Source organism: Phoca vitulina, unplaced genomic scaffold, assembly GCF_004348235.1.
Source record: "Phoca vitulina isolate PV1807 unplaced genomic scaffold, GSC_HSeal_1.0 scaffold38, whole genome shotgun sequence".
NCBI classification, from domain to species: Eukaryota; Metazoa; Chordata; class Mammalia; order Carnivora; family Phocidae; genus Phoca; species Phoca vitulina.
In genome coordinates, this window is record NW_022589741.1 from 5,546,069 (window position 1) to 5,562,308 (window position 16,240).

The window sequence follows — 16,240 nt, forward strand, 5'->3', positions numbered from 1 at the left end:
AGTAAAAGGTTGCCTTTTTTTTTTTAATTTGCCATGTGCAGCATACACAGTTATTCAAATGATTAAATAAATTGTGGTGTTCTGTGATATCACAAAATACTGGATCTGGTAGGGATCTTTAGAATTCATCCAGCTCAGCCTGTTTGCTTTATTACCAAAAAGAAAATGAAACTGGGAAAGGTTAAGCAGCTTGCCCAAGGACAGTTACAAGTTTGTAGATGACAGTCAAACTCGTGTGATCCGTGCCTTGATTTTTACCATGTTGATGTCATATTTAAATATAACTGAGTCGTGAAGGGGGGGAAGCATCTTGATTTACATACCTGTTGCTTAAGTTCATGTTTCTTTTATATGATGGAGGATCCCTATTTCAGATTCTTCAGTTTTTCCATTTTGTCAGGGGTTATTTATTGAATACGTGCTGTATGCCAGGCATTAGAGATACAGGAATGAATAAGGTGAAGTTTCTCTTCTTGAGTAGTTCACATTCTAGAGAACTTCTAGCAGATATTTATTGAATTAACTGAATGTCTAGGAAAAACAGTTGTTTGGGTTTTTTTTGTTGTTGTTTTCTTGTTTTGAAGGAATATTAATGGTGGCTGAAGAGCAAGGATGGATGTGATAACTCAGAAGTAGAAAATTGTAAATAAGTTTAGTTTTGTTTTTAAGTAGGCTCCATGCCCGGTGTGAGGCTTGAACTCATGATTCTGAGATCAGGAACATGCTCCACCAACTGAGCCAGCCAGGTGCCCCTAATTTAGTTATTCCTCAAAGTTTTTTTATAAGGGGAATATGACAACTCACCTACCTAGCCAGAAAGTTGTCATTCTCCCTGCCACTTTAGGAAGTAGGGATTAAAAAATATTAAAAGCCAGTTTATTTTTAGAATGGTATGGAAAATAATGATGGTGATACTCTAGGATATTGTAAGGGTGCTATGTCTATATATTTGTTTTAGTTTGTTAATGGAATTGAATAATTTTCAATTTAATTATCTTTTTATTTTATGTAGGTTACAGATTACAACCCAGTTAATATCAAAATATCCTTCAAGTTTCCCTAACTGTGAGTTGTCACCGTTACTGATGATCCTGTACCAGCTGCTACCTCAGCATCGACACGGGGAGCGCACACCGTATGTGTTACGGTGCCTCACGGAAGTTGCGTTGTGTCAAGGCAAGAAATCAGACCTAGAAGGCTCACAGAAGTCAGATTTATTGAAATTCTGGATTAAAATTTGGTCTCTTACCTTTCGTGGTATAAGTTCTGAACAAATACAAGCTGAAAACTTTGGTTTACTTGGAGCTATAATTCAAGGCAGTTTAATTGAGGTTGATAGAGAATTCTGGAAGTTATTTACTGGGTCAGCCTGCAGACCTTCATGGTAAGTTCACTGTGTATTGTAAGAGATTTATATATAGACATATATACTTTTTTTCTTCTGGTTTTATAGTTTGTAACTTGAGGTGACAATATGTTAAATTTGATTTTAGATGTTTCTATTGTTTGTCCAGGGAGTCTTAATAAGTAAATAAATGTAAATTTAGTTTCAAGTGTAGAGAGTTTACTAAGGCCAATTTTAAAGAATTAAATGTTTAAATGTCTTTTTTCTTTAATTGCATATTAAGTACTTATTGTTCAGTATCCATAAAAAAATTCTTTTTGGTAGTGCTACAGATAGTTACGGTAAGAGAGAGTTCTTCTCAAACGTAATCAGACTTCTCACAATTTTTTGTGTTCATTTCTTTAGTAGACGTTCACTCTACACTTAGACGTGTCAGGCGTTGTCTTAAGCATTAGTAGCAGCTCGGGGGTAAATAAAATAGACAGGGTCTTTCTACCTCAGAAAGCTTATTTTTTAGCAAAGAGGATGGTTACCAAATTTGGAATGAGTGAAAAGCTTGGAGCTACGACCTGCAGTGACAGAGGGACACTGAGGCCAGAAACTCAGTCTGCTATTGAACAAGAAATTAGAATCCTTCTCAGGGACTTGTACGAACTCGCGAAGCGTATCTTGGAGACTTAGGCAAAAGAGCGTAAGCATCAGGCAGAAGCTTTACTAACTGTGAGACCTCGGATGCCAAAGAGATTCAAGTTGTTCTTGAGGGAAAGAAGTTGGAAGTGAGCTGGTGACTCTTAAAATGGTTGCATTGCTGGTGTTCCTGCAGGAATATAGAAGTAGCACTTCAGGTGTCTCCTTTTGCAGTACTTTTCTCCCATTCTTGACTCTCCCGTTCTGTCCCTCAAGGGTGTGAAACACTCTGTCGGTCTTTTGTCACACTCGGTCTACTTGTGGTTATTCTCATGATGCTACCTATTGCAGATCATCGACCCATAGCCACTGTGTTAAAGAAAATAAAGAACTTTTAGTATTGAAAAAAGAGCTGATCTTTAACAGCGGCCGTGCTTGGCTTTGTTGTAGTCCTGCAGTTTGCTGCTTGACTCTGGCAATGACCATCTGTGTGGTTCCTGAGACTGTAAAAACAGGAGTGGAGCAGAGTACATGTGAAGTAAATAGAAGTTGTTCTTCAAAGGAGCTGATGATGAAATGGCTCTTACTCTCTCAGTTAGAGGACGACTTTGAGGACCGCACAGAGCTGCCTCCAGTTCTTCACAGGTAACTTAAGCTCATTAGCACTCTGCTGTTGTGTGTTGTAAGGTACTCCCGATGATTTGATACCAGGTGGCTTTTTTTTTTACAGTGGTAATGCAGCATTTCTCAGAGCGAATTCCAGATACTGAACAGTCCCTTTGTTTTTACACCGTTCTGCATCTCTGTGCTCGGATCTGTTTATATTCTTTTACTTTGTCCTTGTGTCTGCCGAGACAGTAAGAATAAGGGAATTAGAATTCTTTGAGCACTTATGTGTTTTTTGTGATTTTCTGTGAATAGGTTCGTCTGAACATATATCTGATGCAGATATATGTCCTGGAATCATAATGAGAGTATGTTCTGGGTGATGGGTGTTCAATTAATGGGGGGAGGACGCTAGAGACAGACAGAATGAGGCTTAAACACCAGGAGGGGGAGCAGCTTGCCCATTTAACCTTTCCACAGCTGGTAGCTGGGACCGAAGGACTGCAGGACAGACCTTTGGATCCTAGTGCTTTTGCTTTAATTTCATAATCTGTTTATTTCAGAAATGATTTTTAAAAATTGGATAAGTCTGCTGTCAGAAAGTATTGAAAATGATAGTAACATAAAATGTCTGCTTCTTAATTCTTGTTTTAGATGTTCAAAAATTCAGTACAGATGAAAGAAATTTTAATTTTGGATCCAGGTTTTAGAGGTCAGGATTTATAGCCAGACATGGATGTGTAAGGTTAAAGAATGCTTTAAATGGCTTTTGGTCTTCTAAGTGAAGATTTTTTTTTTTTTCCTTTGTAGTAATTTTCCTCATCTTGCAGTGGAGAAAATTCTTGTGAGTCTCACTGTGAAAAATTGTAAAGCTGCAATGAATTTTCTCCAAACAGTGCCAGGATGGTATGTTACCTAATAGAGTTCTGTGGTGTTTTAAGTTATGGCTTTAATTACAAATATAATCATTTTAGCAGAATAGTAGCTACATCTTAAAAATTATGAACTAAGTTGATCAGTTTAAAAAAACATCACACCTATTAGCCTATTAGGGCTATTAGGGAAAAGCTGTTTTTTAATTCATGATAGTAATCTGCAGCTACAATTTTTGATCCAGTTGACTGTTTTTTCATGCTGTGTAGTATAGCTTGTGACGTTTGCCACTGGAAGATAGAGAATGATTATGATGGAAGGTGAGGAATGAGTTCTTTAACGATATGATACATTTTTGTATGTCAAGTAAAATCTATTAGCTTTAAAACTAATGGTAATAGAGGATAGGGAAAGTAAAAATAAATCTAAAAACCTCATTTTAGTTGATTGACTCAAGAGGCCTATGTTTATCACTGTGGCTGAAAATGACTCACTGGCATGAAGATTCCTAATCTCCCTGGAGAGGGCAGAGGATGAAAAACTCCCTTCATTTTGGAGAAATCAACAGGCAAAAAGGAAAATGTTTTCAGATAATGTTTATCTTAGTGTTTATGCCTGGTGTTATTAATTTTTTTTTTTTTAATACTTTCTGAATTTCCCTTGGAGATCGTAACTTGAATGTTTTCATCCGTTAATAAAATTTGCTACCGCATAATGAAATCTGGTACAAGTAGCTATCAATTCCAAAGGAGAGCAGCATTTAAAAGAGTAATCCATTAACTATATAAGCACTGTGTGAATAACATAGACGCTAAGTTACTGTGTTCGTTTGTAATACATTGCTGCCACGTGGAGGTGAAGCAGTTGGTCATTCCATTATAAATTTAAGATCTTACTTTCTTGAAGTGAACAACACCAAAAAGATCAAGGAGAGCCTTCATTCTCAGAAGTTGAAGAACTATTTCTTCAGACAACTTTTGACAAGATGGATTTTTTAACCATTGTGAAAGAATGTGCTGTAGAAAAGCACCAGGCCACTGTAGGCTTTTCTGTCCACCAAAACCTCAAGGAATCACTGGATCTCTATCTCCTGGGATTATCAGAACAGCTTTTAAATAACTACTCAGCTGAGGTGAGATTTTCAGAAGAAATGTCTTTGACTCAACTTTGGTGGACGCTTAGAAGGAGAAACAGGCAGGAAGGGCCCTAAGGATGATCAGACGCTTGATTTAAAAAACAAAGTGACAGTACAATGCGTACAAATAGGGAAAACTTAGCATGAAAAAAGGAAAACCCAAAAAGAATAGTTTGTGTTTCTTTTGTACCAGGAATTCTAGTAGACATTAAATAAGTAGAATTCCTTGTGTAGGTTAGTGGGGAATAGTAATGGTTTTGAGCATAGGGATTCTATGATGAGAAAGAACCACTCAGTACAGAGAAGGGAGATGTTACAATAACAGGAAAGGACATCATTTAAACTGATTTAATAGATTTTGGTGACACTTGAAGAAGTGATTAATAAAATGTAATAGAGGAACCAGCAGTCACCCATATTTTGGAGGTCACTAGTAATTTCTCATAAATCATTTCCTTTGCTTCTTAAGATCACAAATTCTCTTTGTGTGCTGTTCTCTTGCCAAAACTCTCATTTCTTTTGACATGAGGTAAATGCCTTTCTGCCCATTTCTGTGTGTTCAAATCATCCAAATGTCAAAATCCTGCTAAAAGCCTTTCTTAGATAATCTCAGCCATGGTAATTCATCTTTTAATTTTCACAGTACTTAGTATTTCTTTTTAAAGTGAGACTTAGCATCTTCCTTGTACTGTGGATATTTGTATGTTTTATACACAAATGTCTCAAACCATGCTTTAAGCTCGTTAAAAGGCATACATATTTTTATTAATCTTTGTATATTCCACAACACCTTGTTATATGGTAAATGGTAAAATATTTGTTGAATAAAATAAAATCTGCAAGTTACTCAGTGGAGTGAATTCAGTAGCCAAAGAGGATGACCCAGAGAACCAGAGACAGTATACCTTATCCTTAGTTACTGGCATTCTCCTGGGTCACAGTTGTAACCATTTTGTAATATGGTCTTCTGTGTTTTCCCCTAAAATGCCATTTCCTGCCGTATAGGAACAAAACAGTCTGAAAATCTTATTTTTCTGTGTAGTTAGAAATTTGTAAATAATTTTATAAAATTGGCTATGTGGTATCTACTTGCAAAAATTGTGCTGGTTTCTGGAGTCTAAAAAGCTTAATAAATCAAGGTTCTTATCCTTCAGAAGGTCAAAATGTCATTTTAATATCTCTTTATATGAATCTGATTTCTGCTCGTGTTCTAAGAGTTATAGACTTATTTGTCTACCTTTTTTTTTTCTTTCCTCCCCTACCTCAAATGTGAAGGGCCTATGTGTGCAGTACTCTGCGCCACTTTAAGAGGAGAGAGATACCTAACCTGGCCATTAGGAGATACTTCTTCTTTTTCCTGAGACTCCTAGTTACCATTCTGCAGGGGTCTCTTAGATGTTCATAGAGATAATCAGAAACATGCCACTATTAACTACGTTAACTAAATTTGTTTCTTAATATGTACATAAATTTGTTCTTACAAAAGATGATCGTGGAATACTCAAAATTATTTATGGAACGAGTATTTATTTTATTTTTTGTTTTACTTTAAGACTACAAATGCAGAAACGCTTATCCGGTGTTCCAGTCTTTTGGTGGGTGTTCTCGGCTGCTATTGTTACGTGGGAGTAATAGCTGAAGAGGAAGCATATAGATCAGAACTATTCCAGAAAGCCAAGGTATGAAAATTTATTCTATTAAAGTTTTGGATAAATTTGAATGAAGAATATTCCTGGGAAAATTGGTATACTTGCTTGGAAAAACAAAACTTTTACATAGGTTAGCTCTTTCTCTTTCATTTATGCCATCTGAGAGAAATGATACTATCTGTCCTTCCTTAACATTTGCAGTTATTTTAAGCCAAGTATAAATAGAATAATTGAAATAATATCACATTAAATTTAATCTTATTAACAAAAATACTGATTTTTATGGGCACTTCTAAAAGTTTTTCCTGTGGGACGCCTGGGTGGTTCAGTCAGTTGGGCTTCTGCCTTCGGCTCAGGTCTTGATCTTCAGTTTCTGGGATCAAGTCCCTGCTGAGCAGGGAGCCTGCTTCTCCCTCTCTCTATGCCCCTCCCCCTGCTCGTACTCTTACTCTTGCTCTCTGTCAAATAAATAAATAAAATGTTAAAAAATTTTTTTTCCTGTGATCGATTGTCCTAAAGAATCCTTGATTATTGTTATACAGGTAGGCTCTAAGTGTGAAACTTTTTTTCATCTTTGAGTGCTGTTCAGTCAGTACAATTTGAGTGCAATTTTTTTTTTTTTTTTGAGTGCAATTCAGTCAGATTTGTAAGGATAACAAGGTGTAAGATAGGTCATTTAAAAAATTGTTACCATGATTTTTAATTACACTGTATAACCAAATATAACTTTTTTTTTTTAAGATTTTATTTATTATTTGTCAGAGAGAGAAAGAAAGAGCAGGGAGAGCGGGAGGAGCAGAGGGAGAAGCAGGCTCCCCGCCGAGCAGGGAGCCTGATGCGGGGCTCAATCCCAGGACCCCGGGATCATGACCTGAGCCGAAGGCAGACGCTTAACTGGCTGAACCACCACCCAAGCGTCCCAACCAAATATAACTTCTAAAAAAGCTTCATTTTACTTCTTAAGTAAAACTTTATTTATTTATTTATTTATTTATTTATTTTTTAAAGATTTTATTTATTTATTTGACAGAGAGAGACATAGCGAGAGCAGGAACACAAGCAGGGGGAGCGAGAGAGGGAGAAGCAGGCTTCCCGCAGAGCAGGGAGTCCGATGCGGGGCTCGATCCCAGGACCCTGGGATCATGACCTGAGTGGAAGGCAGACGCTTAACGACTGAGCCACCCAGGCGCCCCTTAAGTAAAACTTTAAAAAGCAATCACAGAACTGTAATTTTAACTGGAGTTTGGATTTTTCCTTCTTTTCTTAATAGTCTCTAATGCAGTGTGCAGGAGAAAGTATCACTCTGTTCAAAAATAAGACCTCTGAGGAATCTAGGATCGCTTCACTGAGAAATATGATGAATCTGTGTACCAGTTGCTTGTGTAACTGTACCAAGGTAAGATGTTCTTACTTGACTGGTTAGTCTAGGAGGTTGATAACTGGTTGGTTGGTGGTGGTACTGGTTTTTGGGTCCATTCATAAATTTATACACCGATTTAAAATTAAAGTGAATGGTAAATAAAAGTAGCAACCGGAGGAACAAAGCAACAGGTAATCTGAGTTTCTTGTGAAATCAGTTCATCATTTCAGGAAGGTTTCTGAGGTTATTTTACCGCTTTTATATACAACTACATGGGCAACTCTTTTATTGCCTGCATGTTTTTATTCTTTTTTTTTTTTTAATTTTATTTTATTTTTAAAGATTTTATTTAGTTATTTGACAGAGAGAGACACAGCGAGAGAGGGAACACAAGCAGGGGGAGTGGGAGAGGGAGAAGCAGGCTTCCCGCCGAGCAGGGAGCCTGACGTGGGGCTCGATCCCAGGACTCTGGGACCATGACCGGAGCCAAAGGCAGATGCTTAACGACTGAGCCACCCAGGCGCCCCTGTTTTTATTCATTTAATAATTTGTTGACTACTGGCTGTGTGATGTGCATACCACTATGCCAGGGCTAGCGGGCACCACGAAGATAAACATCTCCAGCCACATACATTACTGTCTTTTGCCCAGACAGTCTTCTGTTACACTTGGTAGAAAGAGTGCTTCTCTGTGTAATCTTTGTTCTGACTGGGGCCAGCCTGAGGTATAGCTGAGCCAACCCAGGGTGCTGGTCGTGGTTGGAAAAACGTTTTTTGGAAGCTAATGATAACGACATGGCTGTATAACAATATTACCAGTATATATTTTTCATTTTGTAATGTGTTTTTCTTTTTTTTCTTAAAAAAAAAGTGTAATTTGGGCGCCTGGGTGGCTCAGTTGGTTAAGCGACTGCCTTCGGCTCAGGTCATGATCCTGGAGTCCCTGGATCGAGTCCCGCATCGGGCTCCGTGCTTGGCAGGGAGCCTGCTTCTCCCTCTGACCCTCCCCCCTCTCATGTGCTCTCTCTCTCTCTCTCTCATTCTCTCTGTCTCAAATAAATAAATAAAATCTTTAAAAAAAAAAAAAAAAAGTGTAATTTGTTTTTCGGTGTTTTTTTTTTGCAAATGGGGAAGGAGAGAAATGGAAGAATAAACTCTAACTTAAAATTATTACTTTTGTTTAGGGTCGGTAGTTGGTATTTTACTTTAATGTTTATACACAATTTAATGGACTATAGTTATTACTTTAAAAAAAGAGGTTAGTGTGTTTAATTCAATTTATATCTTGGCCCTAATAGCATACTGTTTATGCTTCTTATGATAGAGAATTTCCAGTGTAAAAAAAAAAAATCTACATTTCATTTAAGATAGAGAAAATATTATCTGCCAGGATGACTTTTTATTTTTTTGTTTGTTTTTTTGTCTTAATTACAGCCCAGTCCAAATAAGATTGCATCTAGATTTTTCCTACGATTGTTGACATCAAAGCTCATGAATGATATTGCAGATATTTGTAGAAGTTTGGTAAGTATGTTTGTTTTACCACCCTATTTCATTGATTCTAAGATTTTTTTTCGTTGACATCTTTCTTCAGTTAGGGATGCATCTAACAAAATGTGGCATCTTTGGTTTTTTTCTTTTTTTAAGATTTATTTATTTATTTGAGAGAGAGAGAGAGCATGAGAGGGGGAGGGTCAGAGGGAGAAGCAGACTCCCTGCTGAGCAGGGAGCCTGATGTGGGATTCGATCCTGGGACTCCAGGATCATGACCTGAGCTGAAGGCAGTCGCCCAACCAACTGAGCTACGCAGGCGCCCTGATTTTTTTAAATACAGAAATTAAAGTTACTTTGTTTTAGGAAGGAACATACTGTTTGCTTCTTAATGTCAGTACCATACATTCTGCTCAGCTTTTAATTTTTCAATAATGAATAATAGACTGAATGATTGGAAACTAATCATCTAGGCTTATACTTATTTCTGTGTAACACTAGCAGAAATCAAAATAATCATCTATCCTGGGGCGCCTGGGTGGCTCAGTCGTTAAGCGTCTGCCTTCGGCTCAGGTCATGATCCCAGGGTCCTGGGATCGAGTCCCACATCGGGCTCCCTGCTCCGTGGGAAGCCTGCTTCTCCCTCTCCCACTCCTCCTGCTTGTGTTCCCTCTCTCGCTGTCTCTCTCTCCCTGTCAAAATAAATAAATTAAAAAAAAAAATCATCCTTAAAAATAAAAACAAAAGGGATCTCTGGGTGGCTCGGTTGGTTGAGTGTCTGACTCTTAGTTTCGTCTCAGGTCATGATCTTGGGGTTGTGAGATTGAGCCCTGCTTCGGGCTTTGCACTGCGTGTGGAACCTCCTTAAGATTCTCTCCCTCCCTCTACCCCTGCCTCTCCCACCCCCAACCCCCTTCCCCACCCCTGCTTGCACGCTCTTGCTCTCTCTGAAAAAAAAAAATAAATAAATAAAACAAAAATTTTACCAGACAAACAACCTATTTCCATTGTGGTATTTATTTTTCTTCCATACAAACGGGCTTATGCTACACATGCTCATTTGTCTGTATGTGCCTGGCACATGCAATAGATACTCAAATATATCTGTAACTTGGTTATTTTCATTTAATAATAAATCTTGGTCATTTTTCCATGTTGCTACATGCTGCTGTTCTTTACCTTTTTTAATAGTAGCGTTGTATTTCATTACTGGGAATGGTATATTTGTATTTTTAGCCCATCTGACCTTAACATTAGAAGTGTTTTCTATTTTTTTGTTGTTGTTACAAAGAGTTTTTGGAGTAAAGATTCTTGTACTTTTGTCTATTTGTATTTGTGCATATGAGGGATGTAGAATAAATTCTAGCACTGGAATTGCTTGTTCAGAAGGAATGTGAATTTTACTTTTTGATGGATATTATCCCTTTGCTCCAAAATAGTCATACCAAATTATACTTTTCCCCATATGCTCATCAATTTTGGGTAGTATAAAGCTTAATATAAGAAATTATTTTGGGGCTCCTAGGTGGCTCAGTTGGTTAAGCAGACAACTCTTGGTTTTGGCTCAGGTTCCTGGCACGCCCAGCGGGAAGGATTCTCTCCCTCCCTCTCCCCCTGCTCGCGCGTACTCTCTCCTTCTCCCTCTCTCTCTCAAATAAAACTTTGAAAAAAAGAGAGATTATTTAAAAATTTTGCATATCATTATTATATAGACCTATTACAGTTTATCCATTTTTCATTGTTGTACACTTAATAGAAATACTGCAATGTTCATACACATGAATCTTGATTTGTTTGAATAGTTGAATTTTAACTACATCATGCTTCTGAAAGAAGCCAATTTGAACATCTTTCTTTTTCTTCTTTGAAGGCGTCGTTTATCAGAAAGCCCTTTGACTTTGGAGAAGTAGAATCAGGGGAAGACGACCCTGATGAGAATCTGATGGAGGTGGAGGACCAGTCGTCCATGAATCTGTTCAGTGACCCCGGTGCTAGTGAAGCAGGCATGTCTGGAGATGGCCAGAGCACTTTCGGTGAAGACGCACTTACTGCTTGGGATTGCTTTTACCTCTTTGTATGCATTTGGCCGTGTAAAAGGGCCTCATACGTACCAATTTTATGCTCATTTTACTTTCCCTTACATAGTCTATTAAGTTTGTTCCTGCTGTATATGTTAGATTTCTCTGATTATTAATTGAATTTTATTAATTACTCGTTTTATTCTTCATGAGAAGAATTTAAAATATTTACTAAAGAAGTAGAACCATGTGATGGATTATTTGGAAAACAGCAGGAGAGTGAAGACACCCATACGGCCGTCACTTTTAACCTTTTTCCATTATTATAATCAGCATCAACGTTCAAATGCTTGTTTTTTTTTTTAAAGATTTTATTTATTTATTTGACAGAGAGAGACACAGTGAGAGAGGGAACACAAGCAGGGGGAGTGGGAGAGGGAGAAGCAGGCTTCCCGCCGAGCAGGGAGCCCGATGCGGGGCTCAATCCCAGGACCCTGGGACCATAACCTGGGCTGAAGGCAGCCGCTTAACAACTGAGCCACCCAGGCACCCCCAAATGCTTTTTTTATACCTTGTTCATTTTAACAATTATAAGCGTTTTTTTTCATTAAGCTATTTGTATTGATAATTATCCTTTTTAATGGCTTCATAATATCCCAGTTAACATACATCATAATTCAGTTGACCATTTTTTCTTGTCAGAAATTTAGATTCCTTTTTCTCTATACTTATCAGTATTGTAATGAATTTGCCTGTATAGATTTTCCTATAGATTATTTCTGGATGATAGAATCCTAGGGTAACTTTTCATGAAGAAATTTGAAGCTTTTAGTGTGTAATCAATTTCACCGTAATTTTGCTTTCCATATACTTTTATCTCTTTTTTTTATATTTGAGCTAGTGTTCAATATGTGTTTCCTGTATCCCTCTCTTAGTTTTAATAAGTGCTTTTTATTTTCAGGTGCCATGAATCCTTTAGCTGAAGAACATCTGTCAAAGCAAGATCTACTTTTCTTAGACATGCTCAAGTTCTTGTGTGTGTGTGTAACTACTGCTCAGACCGGTCCTGTGTCATTCAGAGCGGCTGATATTCGGAGGAAATTGTTAATGTTAATTGATACTAGCATGCTAGACCCTACTAAATCTCTCCACCTACACATGGTGAGTTAAGGGAAAGTGACATATTCTCAATTCTGTCTGTTGTTGCTGGATAAATGTAGCAGACTGACATATAAGAATCATGTAGTACCTTTGATGGCTTGAAATTGCTTCCTTAGGAATGAGTCTGATGCTAGTTATAAAATACACTTTTTCTTTTAATGTACTCTGAAAAAATTTTAAGTGGATCCTGAAACATTAAGACTTGCATGGACTTTGGATAGGTTTATTATCTTCAGGTATGATTATTATAAATTATTTTAAAGTAGGCTAAGAAACAGACTCTGATGTGAAAATAATACATAACCGTGTAGTTGAACTCTGAATCTTGCCTTTACCTTAGTTTATTTGCTTTAAAGTTTTGTTTTTGCTTTAAGTACTTTGTTTCTTTCAAAGTTTTTTTTAATTCCAGTTTGTTAATATACACTTTAAATATTTTTTGATATAATTTCAAAGTGACAGTAAACTTAGAGTACTACAGGGATTCTCCTATTCCCTTCACACATTCGCACAGTTAACATTTCACCAAATTTGCCTTTTCATTTTCTCTTTCTGTGTGAACGCGCGCGCGTGTTCTCTCTCTCTCTCTCTCTCTCTCTCTCTCTCTCTCACACACACACACACACACACACACACACACGTCTTTTGTTCACAACATTTTGAGATTAAGTTGCTGATGTGATGCCCCTTATACTTCAGGGTATGTGCCAGAAACAGTGATACTCTCCTATAGATACTCTGCTAATCGGGAAATTAACATTGTATCATTGCAATTAGTTGTCAAATCTGTTCAGTCTCTTTGAACTTGGAGCAGTTCCTTAGTTTCTCCTTCTCTTTCCTGACCTTCATATTTTTAAATAATATAGCCACTTGTTCTCTAGGAGCCCTCACTTTACGTTTGTCTGTTTCCTGTAATTAGATTTAGGTTTTGGTGAGAATGTTAGAAAAAGAATCCCTCTCCTGCCCTGCCCGCATCAGTCTGTCCATCTGCTGGTAGATGAAACCTTCAGTTCCAGTCCGACATCGTAGAATTTGTTTTTTTCTCTTTCCGTATTTGTAGCTCCCTTTTCCCGCAGTAAGAAAGCTGGCTTCCCACTTACCTTCAATATAGTTACTTGTTTACTCAGAATACTTATATGTAACATACCTCCTGACCATGTAGGCCATCACCCCCTTTGCCCCAGCATCGGTGAACATTGAGGGAGAGCCTCTGGCTCACAGTTATGGTGGGTGAGTCCATGGTCATGCCCCCAGTCCCAGAAAATTGGCAAACATCCCTGTGTTTCCTCAGCCCTGGGAAACATGCCAGGGGATTCCATGAGTAGAACCTCTTGCAGTCATGTACGTTGTGTCCTTGGTAGAATCCCTTGTCATATTCCAGCTGCAGTGAACAAGCTGGTTGATCCTTTGACCCCAGCAAATGTGCTTGGTTGAGCCCTGTTTGATTCCCTGATTTTGACCCCGGCAAACTAGTCAAGTCTCCAGCCCTGGCCAGTGAGGAGGGCTGGGTGCTTTTCTTGAGGCTTTGGTGCTTCAAATCAGTTCAAGACACTCAGTAGCATCACATATATCACTCTCAAGGCAAATATTTAAAATGGTCCAGTTTAGTCTTCTTTTATATCTGAGGAGTAAGAAACATTTTTCTACATGTAGATGGTAGGAAAAAATGTCTTCTGATTTCTTATTATAGCTAGAAAGGGATTTGGCAACTCTCCGAAACTGGCTGCCTGGTTGTAACTACCACGATTATAGCTGGTAGTTGCTGAGTGCCCTTTGGTACCACAGCAGCATAGAGAACCCTACAAGGTTGCTCTGTGGGAAGACAACTCAAGGTGTTTATGACTTTTTCCCTGCCCACAATTATCTCTGCTGTCCAAAATTCATTCCTAGGACAGTTTGTAACTGTTGAAGTCTTATCCCCAGGCATTATTTTTGGAGGGTAGGGATGTAACAGTAGTTTCAGATTCTTGCTCAGGCTCTTAACCCCAGCAGTGATAACAACTACGTATTTATTGAATTCCAACAATAAATTCTAGACATTTACATTCATTTCCTTTATTCCTCATAGTAATCTGGCCAGGTGTGTGCTGTATCCCCGTTTTATAGGTGAGAGTACAAAGGCTCAGGTGACAAGGCAAGTTTTTTAACCACACAAGTAATAGGTTGTAGTGCCGGCATTTGAATCCAGCTCTGTTTAACCTCAGACTTTTTTTTACTACACTGCCTCCTTTAAAAATTCACTGGTCTTTTTTGTGTGCGTGTGTGTACATGTGCACGCATTCATGGATGAATTTATGGTTACATATATATTTATTTAAGCAAATGATTTATGAAAAAAAATGATTTTTTTCTCTTCAATTATCTTAGTATCTAGTGCTTTTAAAGGAGCTTCCTGGAGAAGAATATCCTTTGCCAATGGAAGAGGTTGTTGAACTTCTAAAACCACTATCGTAAGAAATTAAAGCCATCTGTTATCTTCACTTTAAATTTATAAGCTAACTGGTATGTTCTGTTATACTTACAAAGTTAAACTTTTTCCACTGCAGCAATGTGTGTTCTTTGTATCGGCGTGACCAGGATGTTTGTAAAACAATCTTAAACCACTTCGTTCCTGTTGTGAGGAACCTATGTCAAGGCAATATGGATGCTGAAAACACAAGGGATGCTCAAGGGCAGTTTCTAACAGTGATTGGAGCATTCTGGTAGGTGCACAGTATTTTGCAGAGTTCTTAATTTTCTTTGCTACTCTGGATACAATTGCAGACTTTGCATTTCTACCTTAGTGACTTGGCTAATCCTTGAATGTAACTATATACAACCTTTAACAATAGTAGAATGTAGCTCCTGTTTTCCTCCTTAATTGTGTGAAGAACTAGTGAACACACTGGCCTTGTCACCATCTGGGTATTTTATGCACAGAGTGTGACGTAACTTTATGACACTGAGGAGCACATGTATGCGATTTAGAACCCACCGACCCACTTGATTGATAAGGACTTCTGAATTGGTATAGAACGTGGTTTTGAAATCTTTGATATAAGAACAAAACTTCACAAATGTTTTCCTTTTAAAGCAAGTTTATGACCTGGTGAGCAGAAGTGTGATAGCCCCTAGATGACGTATAATCATATAAAATTAATAAGATACATTAAAATGAACTCCCTTTTTTTTTTTTTTTAAAGATTTTATTTATTTGTCAGAGAGAGCAAGAGAGAGAGCGTGAGCAGGAAGGGAGAGGGAGAAGCAGATTCCCGGCTGAACAGGGAGCATGATGCGGGGCTTGATCCCAGGACGACCTGAGCCGAAGGCAGATGCTTAACCAACTGAGCCACCCAGGCACCCCTAAAATGAACTCGTTTTCAAACTAACTTCTTTTACGAAAGTTGAGAATATTGACTGGCATATGCCACATGATGAGAATTAAATTTAATATGGAAAGAAATTTTGGAAGGATAAGAATAATTAGAAATTGAATAAGTAATATCCAATGATTTTTTTTTTTTTTTGACTGTGCTTTTACTGGAATAATTTGGCTTTGAAACACTTACTTTATTTCAGGCACCTAGCAAAGGAGGGGAAATGCACATTCTCTGTAAGAATGGCACTAGTAAAGTGCCTTAAAACTTTGCTTGAGGTGAGTTATTCCACGTTAATTATTAGTAAGGTCTCCAGTGAAATTTCTAAAGTAGCCTTTGTTTGTTTTTGTCAACGGGTGATTTTTCTCTTAGTATTTCATATTTAACACCAGTTGTTCTTTTCCCATAGACCGATCCTTATTCAAAATGGGCTATTCTTAATGTAATGGGAAAAGACTTTCCTGTAAATGAAGTATTTCCACATTTTCTTGCTGATAATCATCATCAAGTGAGCATGTTGGCTGCAGAGTCGATCAACAGGTAAGGGGTCCTGCCTTCACGAAGAGTCTGGGATGCCGCAGCTGGCGATGTCGCGTGACGCCGCCGTGGCTCCCCGGCCGTGG

The 16,240-nt window shown here is 37.9% G+C and overlaps 1 protein-coding gene across 6 annotated transcripts in view; it reads left to right on the forward strand.

Annotated features, from left to right (window-relative positions):
- ATM (ATM serine/threonine kinase) overlaps positions 1-16,240 on the forward strand; it is a 124,475-nt gene that overhangs the window by 30,985 nt on the left and 77,250 nt on the right. For all 6 annotated transcript variants that reach the window (XM_032427692.1, XM_032427694.1, XM_032427693.1 and 3 more), the window contains 13 exons: positions 1,013-1,384; positions 2,423-2,617; positions 3,389-3,484; positions 4,358-4,583; positions 6,140-6,265; positions 7,506-7,631; positions 9,029-9,118; positions 10,956-11,118; positions 12,065-12,264; positions 14,629-14,711; positions 14,808-14,963; positions 15,820-15,895; positions 16,027-16,157. In XM_032427692.1, the coding sequence (XP_032283583.1) occupies positions 1,013-1,384; positions 2,423-2,617; positions 3,389-3,484; positions 4,358-4,583; positions 6,140-6,265; positions 7,506-7,631; positions 9,029-9,118; positions 10,956-11,118; positions 12,065-12,264; positions 14,629-14,711; positions 14,808-14,963; positions 15,820-15,895; positions 16,027-16,157 (2,040 nt within the window). The remainder of the gene's footprint in view (positions 1-1,012; positions 1,385-2,422; positions 2,618-3,388; positions 3,485-4,357; positions 4,584-6,139; positions 6,266-7,505; positions 7,632-9,028; positions 9,119-10,955; positions 11,119-12,064; positions 12,265-14,628; positions 14,712-14,807; positions 14,964-15,819; positions 15,896-16,026; positions 16,158-16,240) is intronic.